Source organism: Mesoplodon densirostris, chromosome 4 (genome assembly GCF_025265405.1).
Source record: "Mesoplodon densirostris isolate mMesDen1 chromosome 4, mMesDen1 primary haplotype, whole genome shotgun sequence".
Classification (NCBI taxonomy): Eukaryota; Metazoa; Chordata; class Mammalia; order Artiodactyla; family Ziphiidae; genus Mesoplodon; species Mesoplodon densirostris.
In genome coordinates this window covers 176543579-176566328 of record NC_082664.1, presented here as the reverse complement: position 1 = coordinate 176566328, position 22750 = coordinate 176543579, and the positions used below count along the sequence as shown (strand labels likewise).

At 42.9% G+C, this 22750-nt stretch overlaps 1 protein-coding gene across 7 annotated transcripts in view; it reads left to right on the top strand.

Annotated features, from left to right (window-relative positions):
* The window catches only part of FRMD4A (FERM domain containing 4A), a 346032-nt gene that overhangs the window by 127574 nt on the left and 195708 nt on the right, over positions 1-22750 (top strand). For 6 of the 7 annotated variants that reach the window (XM_060097751.1, XM_060097749.1, XM_060097748.1 and 3 more), the window contains exon 2: positions 7712-7777. In XM_060097751.1, coding sequence (XP_059953734.1) covers positions 7712-7777 — 66 coding nt within the window. Of the gene's footprint in view, positions 1-1887; positions 1920-7711; positions 7778-22750 lie in introns of those variants that run through there. The other variant, XM_060097755.1, reaches the window with a different exon arrangement.

The window sequence follows — 22750 nt, the reverse complement described above, 5'->3', positions numbered from 1 at the left end:
TGGATCTAGAGACTGTCATACAGAGTGAAGTAAGTCAGAAAGAGAAAAACAAGTATCGTATATTAACGCATATATGTGGAACCTAGAAAAATGGTACAGATGAACCGGTTTGTAGGGCAGAAATTGAGACACAGATGTAGAGAACAAACATATGGACACCAAGGGGGGAAAGCGGGGTGGGGGAGACAGGGGGGTGGTGGGATGAACTGGGAGATTGGGATTGACATGTATACACTAATATATATAAAATAGATAACTAATAAGAACCTGCTATATAAAAAAATAAAATAAAATTCAAAAAATAATGCAATTAATGGATTTGGAAAAAAAAAAGACAAATGTTATTTTCTGTTCTGTAACTTTTTATCTCTTATGAATGGAAAAGTTATACCTTTAAAGGTCAGAGCCTTGAGAATGGGGTATCCTGTGCATTGCAGGCTGTAGGCAACATTCCTTCAGTGATTAACTTGCAGGAAAAGCAATAGGATACAAAGGTTAAAGAAAAAGAGACAGATCCAATATGGAGTCAGATTTGATCTTCCCTGTGACACACCTGCCCACGCAGCCCTCCGCTGTCCCCAAGCCCTTAGTACCCACACAACACCACGACTCCTCTTCTTGTGTCACCAGAGAACACCCAGTTTCCTTTCGCTGGAGGCAGAGAGACCCGGGCAGCAGCCACCACAGTCTGCTTTCCAAAGATCCTCCAGTGAAACACTGGCCGCACTCATGACCTCATCAAGTGCACACTTGCAGCGGGTCTAGCTTTGAAGAATGCAAGGCTGTTTCCGTTCTTTTTTTTTTTAATATTTATTCATTTATTTATTTATTTGCTTGTGCCAGGTCTCATTTGCAGCAGGCGGGCTCCTTAGTTGTGGCATGTGAACTCTTAGTTGCGGCATGCATGTGGGATCTAGTTCCCTAACCTGGGATCGAACCCCGGCCCCCTGCATTGGGAGCATGGAGTCTTATCCACTGCGCCACCAGGGAAGTCCCTTCAGTTCTTATATTACATTGCATTGCCATGTAAATTTGTTTATAATAGGGCCATGCATTTAATCCCTTTCATCCGGGTTTTATCAGTTCTGACTGGATTCAGCAGGCAAGAACCTCAAGGACATGCCTGTGTGTGTCCTTCTTCTGAACCCAGGAGGCTCATAATAAAGGCAGAGGTGAAATAACTTGCCAGAGGTCATGGAGCAAAACTGGGACCAAGTCATTCTCTCTGAATCAGACTTCTGCTGTCTAATACTTGGTATGTCCTTTCTTTCCATTAGCATCTTTATTTTAATATGATGTTACTTAGAGACAAAAAAAGGTAATAAGCTTGAGATAAATCAGACAGAGGGGAAAATCATAGTAAAAATGGACAATATACCTTTAACTTTTTTTAAAGGTTATAGGCAGAGGCCCCTCATGCACTCTTTTTTTTTTTTAACATCTTTATTGGAGTATAATTGCTTTACAATGGTGTGTTAGTTTCCGCTGTATAACAAAGTGAATCAGCTATACATATACATATATCCTCATATCCCCTCCCTCTTGACCCTCATGCACTTTTATTATAATGTATGAAATATACATTATAATAACTTATTCTATTGTATTTGGTATGTCCATGGTACAGGTTAGGTGTGGGCAGCAGATGGATGAATATTTTTAACAACTTTTAATTTGCCTGAAATCCTTTCTATCTGTGTAGTCATTTACTGTGGGGTCGACTTTCTTGAGGCCACCGTGAATGTGTTGCATTTATTCGTCTCCTGGAAGTGACAGCTTCATAATTATTGCGATTCTGGTATCCTGTGACTTTCTGGCACTTACATGAGTCCTTGGGTCCTCATTTATCTGCAGAGGAAACTGAAGTGGAGAGAGGGATGTGACACATCGAGGTGACCCAAACAGCAGAAGCCCCAGCAGTGAGTTTCCCTGGGAACTTGTAGTCATGTCTCTGGAATTTCCTTCCAAGCCACAGAATGGCCTGGGTCAGAGGGCGGATTGTGAGGTGCTGCTGTCTTACTTCCGGCATCCTCGGGATGCTCCGTGGCTTCATGGACCGCGCTCACAGGACGTGCTCTAGGACTTACGTCTCTAGGTCTGGGCCTTGGCTTGGACGCTTCAGAAATCGGCATTTTCTCTTTGATGATAACGTCTTAAAGGGTCGGATTTCGGGTTGTTTGGGGGATCACTGCCAGCTCTCCAAAGTGTGTTTTGGAAATGTGAATTCTTTGTTTTGTGCAATTCCGATGAGTCTTTACTATGTCTTATTTTATTGTCCCATGAAGTATTGTCTCTAAAATGAATCTGAGTCACAACTTGATAACTTGGGCAGAGCTGTAAACAAGTAGGCACGTGGTAACTAGGAACCTGGCTCTCCTTCCCTCCCTCCCCTCACCCCAGCCCCCAGTGTCTTAGTGATAACAGTTCCAGTATAAATTACTCTCAGGAAATATTATGGTGACATGTGTTCATTGAATGTACTTTCGTTTTTACTTTTTGAAATTGTATGTTTTTCTAAGTTTATTATCTGTTACCCTGTTGTCATTTGCACAATTGTATTAGTTTTCTCTGAAAATATTATGAACAGGAGAACTAGGGTTATTTCTTCAGAGTACTTCCTCTGCGTGTACATACCATAGTAGATAACACATTTCACAAGGGGCAAGGAAAAGGGGAGAGCGGACATCCAAGAAGTGACTCAAAGAGAGAGAGAGAGGAGGGGGTGATGTATAGAGAAAAAGGTGATAACAAGAAGCATATTGAAATGGGGTTTACTTAGTTTTGAATTTGAAGAGAAAACATTCCTAATAAAACATATTTTCACATGCTGGACCCTGTACCCCTCCATGTAAAGCTCTTCAGAATCGCCCTTTGGGGGAGTTGGTCATTGCTAGTTAGGTAGTTACTTGTTTCTCGGTGATGCCCTGCAGAGGGGACTCCTCTGTCATATTTGGACAGAGCCCCCTTCCGCCATCAGGAATATGTTAGGCTCTGGTAGACGGAGGCCCTCAAACACAGGTATTTATAGTCCCTGCCTTTCAGATCCTGTGCTCCCTGGACCCTTTCTGGTCTCAGTCGGTCTCCCGTGAATTCCTCCTGCAGGGAGAGAAGGTGTGAGACTTTCGGCCTTGAGATTTCTAACATCTGTGACGATCATAATTCTCATTTTGTAAATTAATGAGTTTGATTTGATATGTTAAAATATAGGCAATCTAAGAAGAATTTTCTGAGAAGGAAGCTTCTCGAGCTCCGTTTCCCATGGCTGACCTCAAAGTGTCCTTCAGTTTTCTAGATTAAGTTTCTTTTTTACATTTTTTAACTGAAAAAGAAAAAAGATGTGAAGTCATATTTGGGTAGGGGTGGGGATAGGGGACCACCCATAAGCCTATTAACCTAGCACATCAACTGTCTTATTTTTGCCTCTTCATTCCTGTACATGTTCACGACAATTTTATTGGCTGCCTTTACAGTACACGTCTCATATTCTACTGTGTTCACTTAAGCTCGTGTTACAAATGCATTTCCTTGTTTAAAATGTAGTTTTCGTGATTCGGTGTGTGTCTTAACAGCAAAGTTGGATGAATGGGGTGGACACCTCACTTTCAAAATAACACTTTTCTGTGTATCCTTTGGGGTCACAGTGCACTTGGCAGGCTTCTGCTTGGTATGGAATTGTACCGTAACAAGTCGATTTATGGCTGGAGCGGTAGCCAGCTGACATCTGCAAGAAGCCTTGTTCTCCAAAAGCATTTCCTTTGAGGGTGATGCCAGCCCTCCAGTTGTGCCTGAGCAGCTGAAAACAAGAACAAGGAAAGCAATATTTGTTTACAATTGTTAGTATTCAAAAGAAAATTTCACTATGCCCAGGAAGCCAGACAAAGCTACAGATGTCCAGCCACTCTTTCTCTGTACACACCCAGGATGGCAAACTTCTTCTGATCTGATGACGAGAACAGGCTGCTCCGATCTCCCATCTGTGTAGAACAATAGACAGGTCTCCCTTTTGAGAAAAAAAAGCCACAGCTGTGCTGTCAAAAGAAAGTTGTGCTTTCAAAGACGTGATGATTCAAAGTTGAGTTTCAGTTTAGACTCACTTCTCTGTGCTGACTTTTCTTGGGGACAGTTTGCCTTCCAAAAGGGAGGCAGCTTGTAAATTTCCTATTAGAATAGGGAGTGTGCTTATAAATTCCTCAGGGCTTAGTAATGAGATTTTGTTGGAGAGAAGAATGAAGTTGGAAACTCCTTGGGTAGATCTTAACATCTGGATGCATAGCTACTTCTTTAAACTGCTGAGCAGATAAGGTGAGATTAAGGGAATGGGAACTGTATGTTTCAGATGAAAATGAGAATCTCACAATACACTTTTAGGTATGGGTATGAACTCGGGGTCACGTCACACTTTGCATGCTTGGACATATTTTGAGAAAATGATAGGCTACCTCTTCTTTATGACTGTGATTAGAACTTTATTTGACACAGTAATGTCTTGGATACCAGTTTTCCTTGGTTTTTATACAGCTTATTAGAACGTGAATAAGTCACTCAAGAACGTGTTTATACCCTTAACCTTGTACAGTAAAAGGAAGTTCAAAACTTTGTGCTTTAAATATGCACAGGACAAGCAGAGTTGCTTTCTAAAACTTCCTTAAAATTGTCCCCACCCTTCAGAGAATTTTCTCAAATTGTTAATAAATGTTTTTGAAGGAATTCCAAAATAATACGCCAGATGGTTGTAGCACTCTCCTCTCTAGAACTCCCTCTCTGTTGATCTTGAGTTCTTCCTAATGAGAACTTAAGTGCTGAATATCTAAAATGTTACCCAAAGTACTTGTGCACTTGCTGTCAACTGCCCTATTGAAACTTGAACATTTTGGGTACACTTTTCTTCTTTTTTTTTTTTTTTTTGGCTGCATTGGGTCTTCGTTGCTGCGCGTGGGCTTTCTCTAGTTGCGGTGAGCGGGGGCTACTCAGTCGTTGCGGTGCGCGGGCTTCTCATTGCGGGGGCTTCTCTTGTTGCGGAGCGCGGGCTCTAGACGCTCGGGCTTCGGTAGTTGTGGCACGTGGGCTCAGTAGTTGTGGCTCGCGGGCTAGAGCACAGGCTCAGCAGTTGTGGTGCATGGGCTTAGTTGCTCCGCGGCATGTGGGATTTTCCTGGACCAGGGCTCGAACCCGTGTCCCCTGCATTGGCAGGCGGATTCTTAACCACTGCACCACCAGGGAAGCCCTGGGTGCACTTTTTTGCTAAAAGAATAATTATACATTTTGGTATGGAAGCATATATTTTAGTGTAATTTAAAATTATAGTAGTTGCCTTTGAACTTGGAGGGGTGAATGATTGAGATGAAGCCAATGGATTATTTTTTCCGGCAAAGTTTTCTATTTATTTTGTAAAAGTTGTTTTCTTTTTTTAAATTGAGATATAGTTGACTTATAAGATTATATTAAGGCATGCAACATAATGATTCGATATCTGTAAATATTGTGAAGTGATCACCACAGAGAGTATAGCTAACATTTGTCCCCGTATATGTAACAAAATATTTTCTTGTGATGAGAACTTTTAATATCTGCTGTCTTAGCAACTCTCAAATATATGACACAGTATTATTCATTATAGTTAGCATGCTGTACAGTACATTCCCAAGTCTTATTTATTTTAACTGGAAGCTTGTACTTTTTACCGCCTTCCCCAATTCACACCCCCACCCATGTCCATCCCCTGTCTTTGGCAACCGCCAGTGTGTTCTCTGTATCTAGGGGCCCATGGTTTTTTGGCTTTGTTTGTTCGTTTGTTTTAGATTCCACATGTAAGTGAGATCATACAATATTTGTCTTCTGCTGTCTGACTTATTTCACGTAGCATAATGCCCTCCAAGTCCATCCATGTTGTCACCAATAGCAAGATTTCCTCTTTTTTACAGCTGAATTATATTCTTATGAATCACTGTGAGTGATAATATGACTTGATGGAAGCATGAATAATAATATGACTTCGCTGCCTTCTTCAGGGGAAGGAGAAAGAATTCTCTCGTAGGAGTACACAGCAGCTTTGCACGTGCCGATGATCAGGGAATGAGCCGGGTTGGGGGAGAAGAGAAGAGGCCACCTTCTGCGTGTTTCCTGGAGAAGGCGCTTCCAGGAAAAGGGACTCTGATGCCCATGTAGAGAGGCAGGGCCGGAATCAACCCACGTGCATCCTTCCTTTGGGTCTGCATGAAGCGGCTGGTAGCTGGGGAAGAAGAAGGTGGCTTCAGTGGGGGCTACAGTCATATAAAAATCCAAGGGCCGAAAGGAGTCCTTGGGTCTTCTGGTCCTGGCAGCTGTACTGGGGCAGCTCATGAGCACCAGTTGTTATATTTTCAGGAATTTTGTGCTCCACTTGTAAAACATAGGCATTATTAACACTAAATTATATAAACTTACAGTTAAATAAATTATATTAAAGACAAGGGTAATAAATACGATAATAATTACATAAATCAATCCGCTTCCTAATTATTTTACTGTCCTTTGCTAGCATCTACACTCTTGAGGTAGTGTGTATTGGTTTTTGTTTTGTTTTGTTTTTAACTTACTAGATTACTGGTTTATTAGAAAAGGACAAAACTCAGGAACAGCCAGGTAGAAGAGATGCATAGGGAAGGTATGGGGAAGGGGCGTGCCCTCTCCCAGCGGCATTCTGTCTGCAGGTGGTATGTGTTCTATCTGTCTGTTAGAAATGCTCAGTGTTGTCCTGACAGTAGCTTGAAATCAGAGATGGTGAAAATACTTGGAGCGGCAAGACACTTTTTGGTTAGAGTGGTGGCCAGCTGTGACATCTACCAGAAGGCTTGCTCTTCAGAGGATTTCCTTTGAGGGTGATGCCAGGGCTCCAGCAAATGCTACAAAGTAAAACTCTCGCCTTCCAGAAAGCCAACTGTTAAACGTTCACCAGCACCCCCATTGGGCCTGCCCACTCGCTTTTGTATCTGAGATTGGGGTGCAGAGATGAACAGAGGCTTGTCCAAAGTCCTGCAGCCAGTAATCAGCGGGCCTAAGATTTGACGTGGGTCTTCCAGTTCCTGCCAAGATGCTCTTTCTATTACACAGATATGTTCGTGGTGAAAGGCACAAGGGTCAGGGGTCAAGTTCAGCTGTGAGCACTTATCTCCAGGGTTCCTGGAACATAAGTGAAAGCTCTGTACGGGGTAGAGTCATAAATGAGGAGAGGGGATGATTAACACAGAAATCAAATGCAGTTGCCAGCGGGGTGGTCGCCTGCTCCCTTTGATCAGCTCGGGGGATAAGTCGAGAGGTGCAGAGACCAGATACTGAACTGTGCCCCTAATGCACGGTGATAAAACTCTTGAATGGAAGAATGACTCAAGACTGAAGAACACTTATCACCACCTGATATTATGTTATATACGCATTTGCTAATTTGTTTTACATCTCCCCCGTTAGAATGTAAGCTCCATGAGGGCAGGGACCTAGTCTTGTGTGCTGCTCTACACCCAGCTCTCAGAATAGTGCTTGGCACACAGAAAATGCTCAATAAATATTGTTGAAAGAATGAATGACCCAATCCTGCCGCATCTTGGCCTCATATGGCTCCAACTCCCAGGGGGAATTCTGCCCAGAGGCACGTGCCTGGTGACATCAGCATTGGGGACCCTCTGACCTGTGAAAGGCCGCTAGACTCTTGGTGACCATCATTTGTCTTTTTTCTTAGATGACGGAAGGCCGTCGATGTCAAGTACATCTTCTTGATGACCGGAAGCTGGAACTCCTAGTACAGGTAAATGACTTTTGGCCAACTTTCTAAGTCTCTTCTGTGACTGATATAGTTCAGACTTTGATTCAGCTGAAGGGTGGGTGAGAATATAAACTGTTTTAAAACCTCTATTAAAATCTATGAGTAAGGACTGGGGCACACGGTGCTATGTGTGTGTGTGTGTGTGAGTGCTATTTTTGTTCATTCTGTTTCTTTGTGCACCACGCCTAAGGCATTCGAGGCCAGATGTAGATCTAACCTATTGTTACAAATCTCTAGAAAAGGAAATTCCACAACTGCCATTAACTAATCTTTCTACATGGAAGGAGTTAACTATAATATAACCTAGAGAACTCTTGCTACAATTAAGACTGATTTTGTCATCTTCCTGGCTCAGAGTGGACAGAAAACAGTTCGTTGTTTTCAAGTTATGCCTTCATAGATGTGAAGAAAGAAAAATAATCTCTTGGCTCTGTGTTCCCTCTAAGGGCTCAGTAACCCCCGATCCCCTCCCATAGGTCATCACTGCCATCGCTGTTGACCATCTATATGTCAGTTAACACACAGGAAATCAATGCATTTATCCCCAAACTAAGAACATATCAGTGGCAGAGAAGTCAGAGCAGGAATTAGAATCATAGACCCTGGTTTTGTTCAGCTTCAAAAAATATGTATCGTTGTTTTCCTCAAAGCCCTATAGAATGAAGTTTCCAAACTTGATTTAAAGAACTTAATTCTAAATCTGTTGCTTGCTTCCAGCTTTTCTAGCTCTATTTGCTTGATATTCTCCAATGTCTATAAATAAATTCTCAGGGCAGGGCTCCTTATCCTCCCTCATATTTTGCCCTGAAGAAGCTACAGTACATCAGGAGGTTGAAATGACGCCCAGACACTCAGATCTCTTACTTGTACTTGCTGCTGGGATTTGAAAATGTTCAAACTGCTAACGTAAAGAGTGAATACTTTTAATAAGAATTCAATTATAAAGGTATTACAAATGCAGTGTAGGAAAGAGAGAAACCGTGGGAAGAAGCTCAAAACCATAACATACTAGTGTGACTACTATTTTCACTTTAGCAGATTTCTTTCCAGCTTTTTTCATCTTTGTATTTCTTACATGGTTGTAATCATAATGTGTGACTAATTCTCTGTATTTTATTTGTTTCACTTAATGTCTTTCATTAGCCTTTTCCAAGTTACTGTAAGTTGTCTTCTTTGTTAATAGCTGCATAAATTCCAGAAATGAATATTTCATTAGTATCAAATCATTTACCCATTTGGGTCCATTGAAGGTTTCTTTACAATTTTTCCACTATTACAAGTAAATGCTGTGGTTAATTTATCTACCTGTGTAGTGTTCTTTCACATTTTGGATTACGTCCTTGTTAGATTAGATTCAGAGGATCACATTCATATTAAGAGTTAAAACTTCCGCTTGGATTTGGAGGGTGGGGCAGTGGACAGGACTGCACAGTGAGCAAGAGCTCTTCAACTAGCAGCGTCACTAACTAACAAAGCATTTGGAGCTTTAAATTGTTAAGAATCATCTTCAGATGCTTAGAGGTGAGTGGTCTGGTGTGTTTTGGATGCTTTTTTTATACCAACTCTTAAAGGCTTAGAAAGCGGCCGCCCTCTTAAACAGGAAATAAGACCTGAAGTGGCAGTGAAATGACAATCCGTTGGCCAGCCTGCCCTGGGAAGGTATGATTGGGGGCATCTGAAGTGGACTCGAGTCACAGAAGAGACGTGATTACTGATGTGCAGCAGTTTTGGAAAGGTCATCCTCAACCCATCACCATCAAGAAAATGTTGAATTAGGCTAAACAAGAGAAGTTCATACTCTTCCCATCCCTTTTTAGAACATGCTTCAAATGTTATTCCCTCTTCCTAGAACACTCCTTCCCATACCCTCACCTCTGTCCCTGGATGGTTTCTGTTAAACTTTCAGTTCACAGCTTAGAAGACACTTTCCCCCACAAGGCTTTCCCTGGCCCCCCTTCCCCTCCCAGGTCTGGGTCTTACTGTTACCAAACCAGAGTTGGGTCTACTCTCCTGCATGCAGTAAAGCCGACTGCTGGTACCAAGTTGTGGTGAAGGGAAGTGCGGCATTTATTGCAGGCACCAAGCAAGGAGTTTGGGCAGCTAATATTCAAAAGGCCTGAACTCCCAATGGCTTTCAGGGAACAGTTTTTAAAGACAGGGTGAGGAAGAGGGTTGCGGGGGGTGTGATCAGCTCATGGACATTCTTCTGATTGGTTGGTGGAGAGGTAATCGGGAGTCAACATCATCAACCTTCTGGTTCCAACCACTCTGGGGTCTGTATGCCTGTGGTCAGTGTACACTTAACTTCTTCCACCTGGTGTGGGGCTTAGTACCTCCAAAATAGCTCAAAGGATATGGTTCAGAATATTATCTATGGGCCTTGAGTCCTTGATTTTGTTTAATGGCTAAACAATTATTATCTTCTCTGGCTTGACTGTTTTCCTTTGTTTTTGCATTTTCTCACTTCTCTGATTAAATTTGCTCTTTGGAACTTGGGGAAGGCCTAGGAGGCTAAAGTTCTTCTATAAACAAGAGGCAGGCGGAGGACATGGGGTGTCTGTCCCAGGAAGGCCTCTAGGGTCCTGCTCAGTGATATTAGCTGTCACCCTTCCCCCTGAGATTTCCCTCTTACTGTCACAACTCATCACAACTGACTGCCATCGCCTGTTTACTTGTCAGCGTTTCCCAGAGCCACCAACAATTTGAGGGCTGGGTCTGTGTCATGATCACTGTGTGTCCCCAGCACCCAGCCCAGTGCCTGGCACATAGGTCACTAAGTAAATCCTTGTGGAATGAAAGAATGGGCAAATCCTAAGATACTGTGGAATTACCTCCCCAAAGGACCATAGAACCAATTGCTCTGCAGAGAACCAAAAAAAAAGAAAAGAAAACATGGAAGCAACCTAAATGTCTATCGATGGAGGTATGGATAAAAAAGAGATGTGGTGCATATATACAATGGAACACTACTCGACCATAAAAAAGGACAAAATAATGCCATTTGCAGCGACATGGATGGACCTAGAGATTGTCACACTGAATGAAGTAAGTCAGACAGAGAAAGACAAATATATGACATTGTTTATATGTGGAATCTAAAAAAATGGTACAAATGAACTTATTTACAAAACAGAAATAGAGTTACAGATGTAGAAGACAAACGTATTGTTACCAAGGATGAAAGGGAGGTGAGGAGGGATAAATTGGGAGATTGGGACTGACATATACACACTACTATATATAAAATAGATAACTAATAAGGACCTACTGTAACCAGACAACCACAGAGATTATTTCCTGCACCGGTGCAGACCTGGCCACTGTGAATGGAAGCTTTTCCCTTCTCTGGGTTACAGGGCACAATGGCTATAATCCCAACATTGAAGGCTTATTATAAAGCCGTTTGTGATTACTTAGTGGAATCTGCACATCCAAATTCCTGTTGACCTTGAGTAAATCCCACATTACCTGTACAGGGGAAAGAGCAAAGGTCAAGTGTGCACATATGGGAATTTAATATTCGAAAGGCTTATCCCTAAATCCACAGGCAGGTCCCTGATACCCATGACATTACCATGTAACTCCCTAAGTCCTTAAATTGCACTTAAAGACAGCTGGAATGATGCTATGACACAAGGATGTCATTCAGTAACAAGTCAAGCCTTCAACTTTGGTCAACCATTTGGACTTTGTTCAGCTGCATCACACTCCCATCCAACCTGGAGACAATGGCATTTGCTCTGTTGCCCAAAACTGTTTCAACCAATTAGAAGTGTACTTGAAAAAGCCTGCATCAAAATGAGAGAGGCCACCATCATGTACATCTCTCAATCAACCTCTTCTTGATGCTTCTGTAACCAGACAAGAGGGTGCCATGCATGTTTTGTATTAAACTGAACTTCTCACGTCCGGTCTTCATACAGTTATTCCTTTAAAATGACTTTCTTCACTTTTTTTCTGACCTGAATGCATGTTTAAGGGAGCATTTTGGAAGCAAAGAAAGAGAAATGTGCTTTAGCATTAGTGAGAGTCATTGCAATAAGGTAGAGAAGAATTTCCTGACAGTGAGGGTCGGTTGGTGGAGAGCTGGAAGCCATAAATGGGAAGATTCTGGGCCCTTTCTCTTGGGTTTTTTAAAAATAGAATAGATTTTCGCTAGATTGGAATGCCTGAGGTGTGGTCCTTCCTTATTAGGGTCTCTTGAGGCTTATGATACTATATGAGATCCTGTCCTCCAGGAAGAAAGGCCAGTGCAAGAAAAACAGACCTGTTTTTTAAAGCCCTTTCCCAGCACTATAGATGAGTGCGTATTATGCTCTGTTGGCAGAATTTCTTCCCTTTGATGATAGAGCAAATCAGAGTCCTCTCCATCCCCCCAACTCTGCCACAGTGGGAGCTGTGATGTGGGGCAGATCCTAGGATTACCGTGTCTCTCTAACCCCATCTCTAAGTGGCCACTGGCAGCACGTTTATAACTGTCTACTTCATTAAAATAGAGGGAAAAAGTGTCCTGTGATTCTGGGAAATGGAACAAACTTCAACAAGTCAGTGTATTTCAAGAGAATTAAAGATAGTAGCTAGACTATTGTTCTAAGTTATGTGGTGTCCCTAATCTTGAGAAAACCAGTGTGACAGAAACATCAGGAGAGATTTAAAGCTACACTGCAGAATACATTGGAGCCCTTGAAATGTGGCCAGTCCCAATTAAGATGGGCTGTGAGTGTAAAATATGCACCAGATTTTGAAGCTTTGTATTTTTTTAAATAAAAGGAAAATATCTTATTAATGACTTTTATATCGATGATTCCATGTTGAAATGATAATATTTGGGGTGAGATGAAAGAAAATACATAATTAAAATTAATCTCACCTATTTCTTGTTCCTTGTTTCATGTGGCTACTAAAAACGTTAAAATTTCCTATTGGGCTCCCATGATATTTCTGTTGGACAGCGATCTTTTTTTTTTTTTTTAAATCTTCATTGGAGTATAATTGCTTCACAATACTGTGTTAGTTTCTGTTGTACAACAAAGTGAATCAGCCATATGCATACATATATCCCCATATCCCCTCCCTCTTGAGCCTCCCTCCCACCCTCCCTATCCCACCCCTCTATGTGGTCACAAAGCGCCTAGCTGATCTCCTTGTGCTATGCAGCTGCTTCCCACTCGCTATCTATTTTATATTTGGTAGTGTATATATGTCCATGCCACTCTCCCACTTCGTCCCAGCTTACACTTCCCCTCTCCATGTCCTCAAGTCCATTCGCTGTGTCTTCGTCTTTATTCCTGCCTTGCCACTAGGTTCATCAGTACCATTTTTGTCTTTTTAGGATTCCATATATATGCATTAGCATACTGTATTTGTTTTTCTTTCTGACTTACTTCACTCTGTATGACAGACTCTAGGTCCATCCACCTCACTACAAATAACTCAATTTCGTTTCTTTTTATGGTGAGTAATATTCCATTGTATATATGTGCCACATCTTTATCCATTCATCTGTCGATGGACATTTAGGTTGGTTCCATGTCCTGGCTATTGTAAATAGTGCTGCAGTGAACATTGTGGTACATGACTCTTTTTGAATTATGGTTTTCTCAGGGTATATGCCCAGTAGTGGGATTGCTGGGTCATATGGTAGCTCTATTTTTAGTTTTTTAAGGAACCTCCATACTGTTCTCCATAGTGGCTGTATCAATTTACGTTCCCACCAACAGTGCAGGAGGGTTCCCTTTTCACCACGCCCTTTCTAACATTTATTGTTTCTAGATTTTTTGATAATGGCCGTTCTGACCGGTGTGAGGTGATACGTCATTGTAGTTTTGATTTGCATTTCTCTAATAATTAGTGATGTTGAGCATCTTTTCGTGTGCCTCTTGGCCATCTGTATGTCTTCTTTGGAGAAATTTCTATTTAGCTCTGCCACCTATTCTTTAATTGGATTATTTGTTTTTTGGATATTGAGCTCCATGACCTGTATGTATATTTTGGAGATTAGTCCTTTGTCCGTTGTTTCCTTTGCAAATATTTTCTCTCATTCTGAGGGTTGTCTTTTCGTCTCGTTTACGGTTTCCTTTGCTGTGCAAAAGCTTTTAAGTTTCATTAGGTCCTATTTGTTTATTTTTATTTTTATTTTCATTACTCTAGGAGGTGGGTCAAAAAAGATCTTGCTCTGGCTTATGTCAAAGATTGTTTTTTCCTATGTTTTCCTCTAAGAGTTTTATAGTGTCTGGTCTTACATTTAGGTCTTTAATCCATTTTGAGTTTATTTTTGCGTATGGTGTTAGGGAGTGTTCTAATTTCATTCTTTTACATGTAGCTGTCCAGTTTTCCCAGCACCACTTATTGAAGAGGCCGTCTTTTCTCCATTGCATGTTCTTGCCTCCTTTGTCGTAAATTAGGTGCCCATATGTGCGTGGGTTTATCTCTGGGCTTTCTATCCTGTTCCATTGATCTATATTTCTGTTTTTGTGCCAGTACCTTACTGTCTTGATTACTGTAGCTTTGTAGTACAGTTTGAAGTTGGGGAGCCTGATTCCTCCAGCTCCATTTTTCTTTCTCAAGATTGCTTTGGCTATTCGGGGTCTTCTGTGTTTCCACACAAATTGTAAAATTTTTTGTTCTAATTCTGTGAAGAATGCCACTGGTAGTTTGATAGGGATTGCATTGAATCTGTAGATTGCTTTGGGTAGTATAGTCATTGTCACAATATTGATTCTTCCAATCCAAGAACATGGTATATTTCTCCATCTGTTTATGTCATCTTTGATTTCTTTCATCAGTGTTTTATAGTTTTCTGAGTACAAGTCTTTCGCCTCCTTTGGTAGGTTTATTCCTAGGTATTTTATTCTTTTTGTTGCGATGGTAAGTGGGATTGTTTCCTTAATTTCTCTTTCTGATTTTTCATTATTAGTATATAGGAATGCCAGAGATTTCTGTGCATTAATTTTATATCCTGCAACCTTACTGAATTCATTGTTTAGTTCTAGTAGTTTTCTGGTAGCATCTTTAGGATTTTCTATGTATAGTATAATGCCATCTGCAAACAGTGAAATTTTTACTTCTTCTTTTCCAATTTGTGTTCCTTTATTTCTTTTTCTTCTCTGATTGCCATGGCTAAGACTTCCAAAATTATGTTGAATAAGAGTGGCAAGAGTGGACATCCTTGTCTTGTTCCTGATCTTAGTGGAAATACTTTCAGTTTTTCACCATTGAGTATGATGTTTGTAGTGGCTTTGTCATATATGGCCTTTATTATGTTGAGGTAGTTTCCCTCTATGCCCATTTTCTGGAGAGTTTTTATCATAAATGATTGTTGAATTTTGTCAAAAGCTTTTTCTGCACCTATTGAGATGATCATATGGTTTTTATTCCTTAATTTGTTAATATGGTGTTTCACATTGATCGATTTGTGTATATTGAAGAATCCTTGCATCCCTGGGATAAATCCCACTTGATCATGGTGTATGATCCTTTTAATGTGCTGTTGGGTTCTGTTTGCTAGTATTTTTTGTTCAGGATTTTTGCATCTATGTTCATCAGTGATACTGGTCTATACTTTTTTTGTGATATCTTCTTCTGGTTTTGGTATCAGGGTGATGGTGGCCTCGTAGAATGAGTTTGGGAGTGTTCCTCCCTCTGCTATATTTTGGAAGAGTTTGAGAAGGATAGGTGTTAGCTCTTCTCTAAATGTTTGATAGAATTCGCCTGTGAAGCCATCTGGTCCTGGACTTTTGCTTGTTGGAAGATTTTTAATTGCAGTTTCAATTTCATTACCTGTGATAGGTCTGTTTATATTTTCTAATTCTTCCTGGTTCAGTCTTAGAAAAATGTACGTATCCAAGAATTTTTCCATTTCTTCGTGGTTGTCCATTTTATTGACATACAGTTGTTGTAGTAGTCTCTTATAATCCTTTGTATTTCTGCGGTGTCAGTTGTGATTTCTCCTTTTTCATTTCTAATTTTATTGACTTGCCTCCTCTCCCTTTTTTTCTTGATGAGTCTGGCTAAGGGTTTATCAATTTTGTTTATCTTCTCAAAGAACCAGCTTTTAGTTTTATTGATCTTTGCTATGGTTTTCTTTATTTCTATTTCATTTATATCTGCTCTGATCTTTATGATTTCTTTCCTTCTACTGACTTTGGGTTTTCCTTATTCTTCTTTCTCTAGTTGCTTTAGGTGTAGTGTTAGATTGTTTATTTGAGATATTTCTTGTTTCTTGAGGTGAGATTGAATTGCTATAAACTTCCCTCTTAGAACTGCTTTTGCTGAGTCCCATAGTTTTGGGGTCATCGTGTTTTCGTTGTCATTTGTTTCTGTGTACGTTTTATTTCTTCTTTGACTTCTTCAGTGATCTCTTGGTTATTTAGTAGCACACTGTTTAGCCTCCATGTATTTGTGTTTTTTATGGGTTTTTTCCTCTAATTGATTTCCAGTCTCATAGCGTTGTGGTCAGAAAAGATGCTTGATACGATTTCAATTTTCTTAAATTTTCTGAAGCTTGATTTGTGACCCAAGATGTGACCTATCGTGGAGAATGTTCCACGTGCACTTGAGAAGAAAGTGTATTCTGCCACTTTTGGGTGGAATGTTCTATAAATGTCAATTAAAACTATCTGGTCTGTTGTGTCATTTAAAGCTTGTGTTTCCTTATTTATTTTCTGTTAGGATGATCTGTCCATTGGTGTAAGTAGCGTGTTAAATTCCCCTACTATTATTGTGTTACTGTCGATTTCCTCTTTCATGGTTGTTAGCATTTGCCTTATGTATTGAGGTGCTCCTACATTGCATGTGTAAACATTTATAATTATTATATCTTCTTGGATTGATCCCTTGATCATTATGTAGTGTCCTTCCTTGTCTCTTGTAACAGTCTTTATTTTAAAGTCTATTTTATCTGATATGAGTCCTGCTACTCCAGCTTTCTTTTGATTTCCATTTGCATGGAATATCTTTTTCCATCCCTTCACTTTCAGTCTCTATGTGTTCCTAAGTCTGAAGTGGGTCTCTTGTAGACAGCATATATATGGGTCTTGTTTTGGTATCCATTCAGGCAGTCTGTGTCTTTTGGTTGGGGCATTTAATCCATTTACATTCAAGGTTATTATTTGATATGTATGTTCCTATTACCATTTTCTTAATTGTTTTTGGTTTGTTTTTGTGGGTCTTCTTCTTCTCTTGTGTTTTCCTCCTAAAGAAGTTTCTTTAGCATTTGTTGTAAAGCTGGTTTGGTGGTGCTGAGTTCTCTTAGCTTTTGCTTGTCTGTAAAGCTTTTGATTTCTCCATCGAATCTGAGTGAGATCCTTTCTGGCTAGCGTAATGTTGGTTGTAGGTTTTTCTCTTACATCACTTTAAGTATATCCTGCCGCTCCCTTCTGGTCTGCAGAGTTTCTGCTGAAAAGTCAGCTGATAACCTTATGGGGATTCCTTTGTACATTATTTTTTGTTTTTCTCTTGCTGCTTTTAATATTTTTTCTTTTAATTTAATTTTTGTTAGTTTGATTAATATGTGTCTTGGTGTGTTTCTCCTAGGGTTTATCCTGTATGGGACTCCCTGTGCTTTCTGGACTTGGGTGACTATTTCCTTTCCCATGTTAGGGAAGTTTTCCACTATAATCTCTTCAAATATTTTCTCAGACCCTTTCTTTTTCTCTTCTTCTTCTGGGACCCCTATAATTCGAATGTTGGTACATTTACTGTTGTCCCAGAGGTCTCTTAGATTGTCTTCAATTCTTTTCATTCTTTTTTCTTTATGCTGCTCCTCGGCAGTTATTTCCACCATTTTGTCTTCCACCTCACTTATTCGTTCTTCTGCCTCAGTTATTCTGTTATTGATCCCATCTAGTACATTTCTCATTTCAGTTATTTTGTTGTTCATCTCTGTTTGTTTGTTCTTTAGTTCTTCTAGATATTTGTAAAACATTTCTTGTATTTTCTCAATCCATACCTCCATTCTGTTTCTGAGATTCTGGATCATCTTTACTATCATTACTCTAAATCCTTTTTCAGGTAGATTGCCTATTTCCTCTTCATTTATTTGGTCTTATAGGATTTTACGTTGCTCCTTCATCTGTGACATATTTTTTTGGTGTCTCCTTTTTTTTTTTTTTTTTTTTTTTTTGATGAGTGGGGTTGTGTTCCTGTCTTACTGGTTGTTTGGCCTGAGGCTTCCAACACTGGAGTTTGTAGGCTGTTGGGTAGAGCTAGGTCTTGGTGCCGAGATGAGGACCTCCGGGAGACCTCACTCTGATGAATATTCCCTGGGGTCTGAGGTTCTCTGATAGTCCAGTGGTTCGAACTCAGAGCTCCCACTGCAGGAGCTTTGGCCTGACCCCTGGCTCATGAACCAAGATCCCGCAAGCCACAGAGGTCGGCAAAAAAAAAAAAGAAACAAAAAAAAGAGAACAATAACAAAGTAAAAAATAAAATTAGACTAGGAAACTAACAGATATGTTAGAAAGAATATAAGAATCAACAACCAGAAGGTAAAACAGAACCATAATAGTAAAAAAAAAAAAAAAGGTGGAAAAGACCTTGGCTGTGGATGGCAGGGCCTAATCAGGGGCGAGGTTTGGGTGGTGGGTGGGGCCTATGCTTAGGACCCACAGGACTGGAAAAGGCCCTGGGGGGCTGTAGAGGGTGGAGCTTAGGCTCAACGGACCAGAAGGGGCCCAGGCTTGCCTCCGGCCTCTGGTCTCAGAGGGCAGGAAAGGCCTTCCACTCCTTTCCCCCTCCTGCTGTCCTGGAGGGCCCCTTCCACCTGCCTCTCCTGCTCTCCTCCACCCCCCCACCCCCACCTCCCTCCTATGTCCCCAGGTCCCACGTGGCCTGGGGCAGGTGGCTTTGGAGGGCAGGGCACCCAGCCTGGGAGCCCAGCAGTCTTCCCCGGCCTGAGTGGGTGGGGCAAACGCCCTCTGCTCCTCTCCTGGAGGGCCCCTCCCACCTGCCCCTCCTGTTCTCCCCCGGCCTCCTGCCTATGCCCCCAGGACTATTGCGGCCCAGAGGGGACCACTGAGGGCCTAGGACCTGGCCCGAGAGCCAGGCAGACTTCCTCGGCCGATTGGGTAGGGGATACGCTGGGCGCACTCTCCCCTGATTTGAGCCCCTGAGGGTCTCTCCAGGCTTGGGAACCCCTCCCCCCTCTCAGCCACCCCTCAGGGGCTCTGGTCCTGCCCAGCCTCCACTTCTACCCACTCAGTCCCCACATGTCCTGCAGGTTCGCTTGGGGCTTCCTCCCATCTCCTTGGGTGTCGAGGTCCCCCACCAGCGTTTGGCAGGTGCCCTAGTTGTAGGGAGACCTGAACTCCATGTCTTCCCATGCCACCATCTTGACACCTCCCCATTTCTCCAGTTTTTCAGCAATCTTTGAAGGATTAAGAGTAGATCATTTAGGGGCTTCCCTGGTGGCGCAGTGGTTGAGAGTCCACCTGCCAATGCAGGGGACACGGGCTCGTGCCCCGGTCCGGGAGGATCCCACATGCCGCGGAGCAGCTGGGCCCGTGAGCCATGGCCGCTGAGCCTGCGCGTCAGGAGCCTGTGCTCCGCAACGGGAGAGGCCACAACAGGAGAGGCCCGCGTACCGCAAAAAAAAAAAAAAAAAGAGTAGATCATTTAAGTAAGAGAAGAAATTATGAACCTAATAGACTTAAGGTTATCCAAATTTCCTATTCGATGTCCTCCACAATAATGATGGCAGTTTACGGTTCTTCACAGTAGAGTTTCTCTGGAGCGTATCTCATTTAATCTTCACATTAACTGTGTAAAGAAGATGCTAACTCAGGTGAGGAAACAGAAATTCAGAAAGGTCGATTAACTTGCTCAAGGTCACAGAGTAGTATATGCAGCTGGAACATTGATCCTCTGATGTTTCAGCCTGTTCTCTTTCACTGCACAAGTAAGAAGTATATACAATAAATATCTGAGATGTGAGGTAGTTCGTGTATAATGTGGTTGCCATGTTGGCCCCAACACCAGCTTCATACATTATCAGAATTAAAGACTTAAAACCTCATCTCAGGTCGAGAACTGAAGACAGGCTTCCCTGGGTCATTTTGTCTGTTTGAACTCAGTTTCTAATTGGTATAGTGAAGATGTACAGATTTGACACATGACGAAGAGTTTCTGCATCGTGTTGAAGCCTGAGGGTACCAGGTGTGGAAGACACTTAGACAGCAGCAGATTAAATAATTGTTGCCTTCTCATCACTTTTCTCTGCCTGACAGAGATGCTAGTGATACTGGCTTAAAGGTTAAATCAGTTAATATGAGCTCTGAATAAAGCAGCACTGAAGGCAAAGTAAATATTCTTACCTATAATGGGCTTAAAAAATACAACCTGGATATGACGTTTTTAGAAAACCTGGAGCTCTGTTAGTGCTGCGTGGAATAAGTGAACAGCCCTGGGTCCTCTGCATGTGCACAGATACCCACATACACAGGCATATACACTCACCCCCCCCCATCCTCAGCTACTTCCGTGGTTTATCACGTTCTTCTGTAAAACTACAAAGGATTGTTCTCTACCAAGGAAGCCAGGAATTCCCCCAGAACACACTTTGCCAAGCAAAGAAATACACAGAGTTGATTCTGTATCTTCTCCACCGAGAAGCGTGGTCCTGCTCCCCTCGCTGGCCCATCTGCTGAAGCGTGAGCTGCCTTGGCCATCTGCTCCTGTCTGGTCTGAAGTCACCAGGAGGTGCAGTCTCAGCCAGGGGTGGGGAGCCCTGTGCAGAAGCTGGGAGCAGACCGAGGGCCCGGGGTGTGATGAACCTTCTGTCCGGGACCTCCCAGGCCACCAGCCCACCTCATAAAACGAGCCAGAGGGGGAGTCAAGCAGCATTGCTTCGGGCTGACCTCAGACGTCACCGTGGTTACTGTCACCATTTATCAGGCTTCTCACTGCAAAGCTGGGCACTCCCCCAAGTGAGCCAGACAGATGTCTTTGCAGCCCCTGGGGGTGGCTGATAATATTTAACATCTTAAAGGCACATGGTGAAGCAAATAGATGTTAAGGTATAGATTAGAGGTGGCGAATGAACATAATGGTACGGCATGGTCACGCCACATGGAATCAAAAGCTCATTTCGTGGCTTGGAGAAATAAGACATAGTCCTTAAAGTATACCCTTGGGAACCACAAGCAGCTCACGAGTTTCCCCCTTTGGCAAGAAGAGGGCGGGACCTGTGCCTCCTCCCTCCTGCATCAAGGGCCTTTCTGGAAAAGTTGGTGACCTCTGCTGTGCTTGACAACAAAAGAGAATCCCAGTCTCCTGGGGGGGCTGTGACAGAGGAGGGTCAGGATACGGCAGATTGATGCAATCATCCAGGGACCCCACCCAGACACGCATCCCAGCATACACGTACACACAGCTCCAGGAGCACACAGCTCAGCCGGCCACAGGGCCATCTCCCTGGCAGTTGGGGTCCAGGCTCTGGTTGCCTAGCATGTCCCCTTCTTTGCCCCCCTCCCCTCCCTTACCCTCCTTCCACGCCCACCCCTCCGTTTCTGTGCCCCATTCTCCCTTGATGTTAATTTTTTTTTTTTTTGGTGGTATGCGGGCCTCTCACTGTTGTGGCCTCTCCCGTTGCGGAGCACAGGCTCCGGATGCGCAGGCCCAGCGGCCATGGCTCACGGGCCCAGCCGCTCCGTGGCATATGGGATCCTCCCAGACCGGGGCACGAACCCGTATCCCCTGCATCGGCAGGCGGACTCTCAACCACTGCGCCACCAGGGAGGCCCCCTTGATGTTAATTTTAACCGGCCTTTAAATGTACTGCTTGGAATTATTTGAAACGGCCAATATTTGGCTGACTTTGTCCTGCCGAAAGGACAGCTTTATGGCATTGTGTGGAGGACGAGAAAGGAACTTTTAAGAGAGGAAGACAGTGCATCTCCTCCCCTTCCAGGAACGAGCCTCTGGAAAGTTGATATTGCGGCTTTGTCTTGTGTATGTGTGTTACTGCTGAGTTATTTGTTTCTTTGATCCCTTTACAAACTCCTTTCCACAAACTCTCTAAGGTAGCACAAGGCAGTGTTGGCAGAAAGGAGCCTTGGGAGACGGGTGGGAGCTGTGAGGTGCTGGTTTAGCATCTCTGCTCAAGAGGGATGAGAAAGGGGAGGGATAAAGACGAGCTTAACGCACAGCGCAGGTCAGCCAAATGTGAATAATTGTGTTTATAAGGGAAAGACACACAAAACACACGCACATGCGTACCCACTGCCCTCACCCTCACCCCACCCCCCAAGAGAGTGTGGAGATGGAGAGAGGGCTGGCCATCTGAGAAGGGTGGCTTCACAGGAATCTGGGCGTTAACAAATCTGGGTGTTGTTTTGTTTTTCACCGCTAACTCACAGATTGACTTTTGGCACATGGCTCTTTTCAAGTACTTGCGCATTTGGTGAATCTCTATTATTCATCTTTCGCTGCCCTATGCAGATCTCAGCGTGCCTCCCTTTGGGGCAGGAGGTCACGTCTAGAGGTGAGAAATGATTATTCGGGCTGTATGACTTTTCACACATCCAGGGGTGGGTGTTCTTAATTCTGAAACGGGCTGCATGTTCTCACGACTTGCTCCGCAGTGACTGCGACAGCCCCCCTTTCTCTGTGCAGTTATACCAAGGGCACCCCGTCCTCCGTAATAAGGAGAGGGTGCAGGAGGAATCGGGGGACAGAGCTGTGCATCCTGGCAGCCTGTGCTGCAACTTGTCCCATCTGGCCCAGAGGTGGACGGAAGGGAGGGAGATGGGGGAAGTGATCCCCTCTCCTGGGAAATACGGTGTGATCCGTATCAGAGGTGGTGGAGGAGGAATCGGGGGTCTGGGGACATCTCAGCTGCTCTGCGCTTTCCCCTGTCTCTCCCGCCTCTGTGGCCCTGCCTCAGAGTCCTTGAATCTCTGTGCTGTCCAGTTTCCTCACTTGCCCAGCAAAGACCTAACAATTTAGCTGTCAAACAAC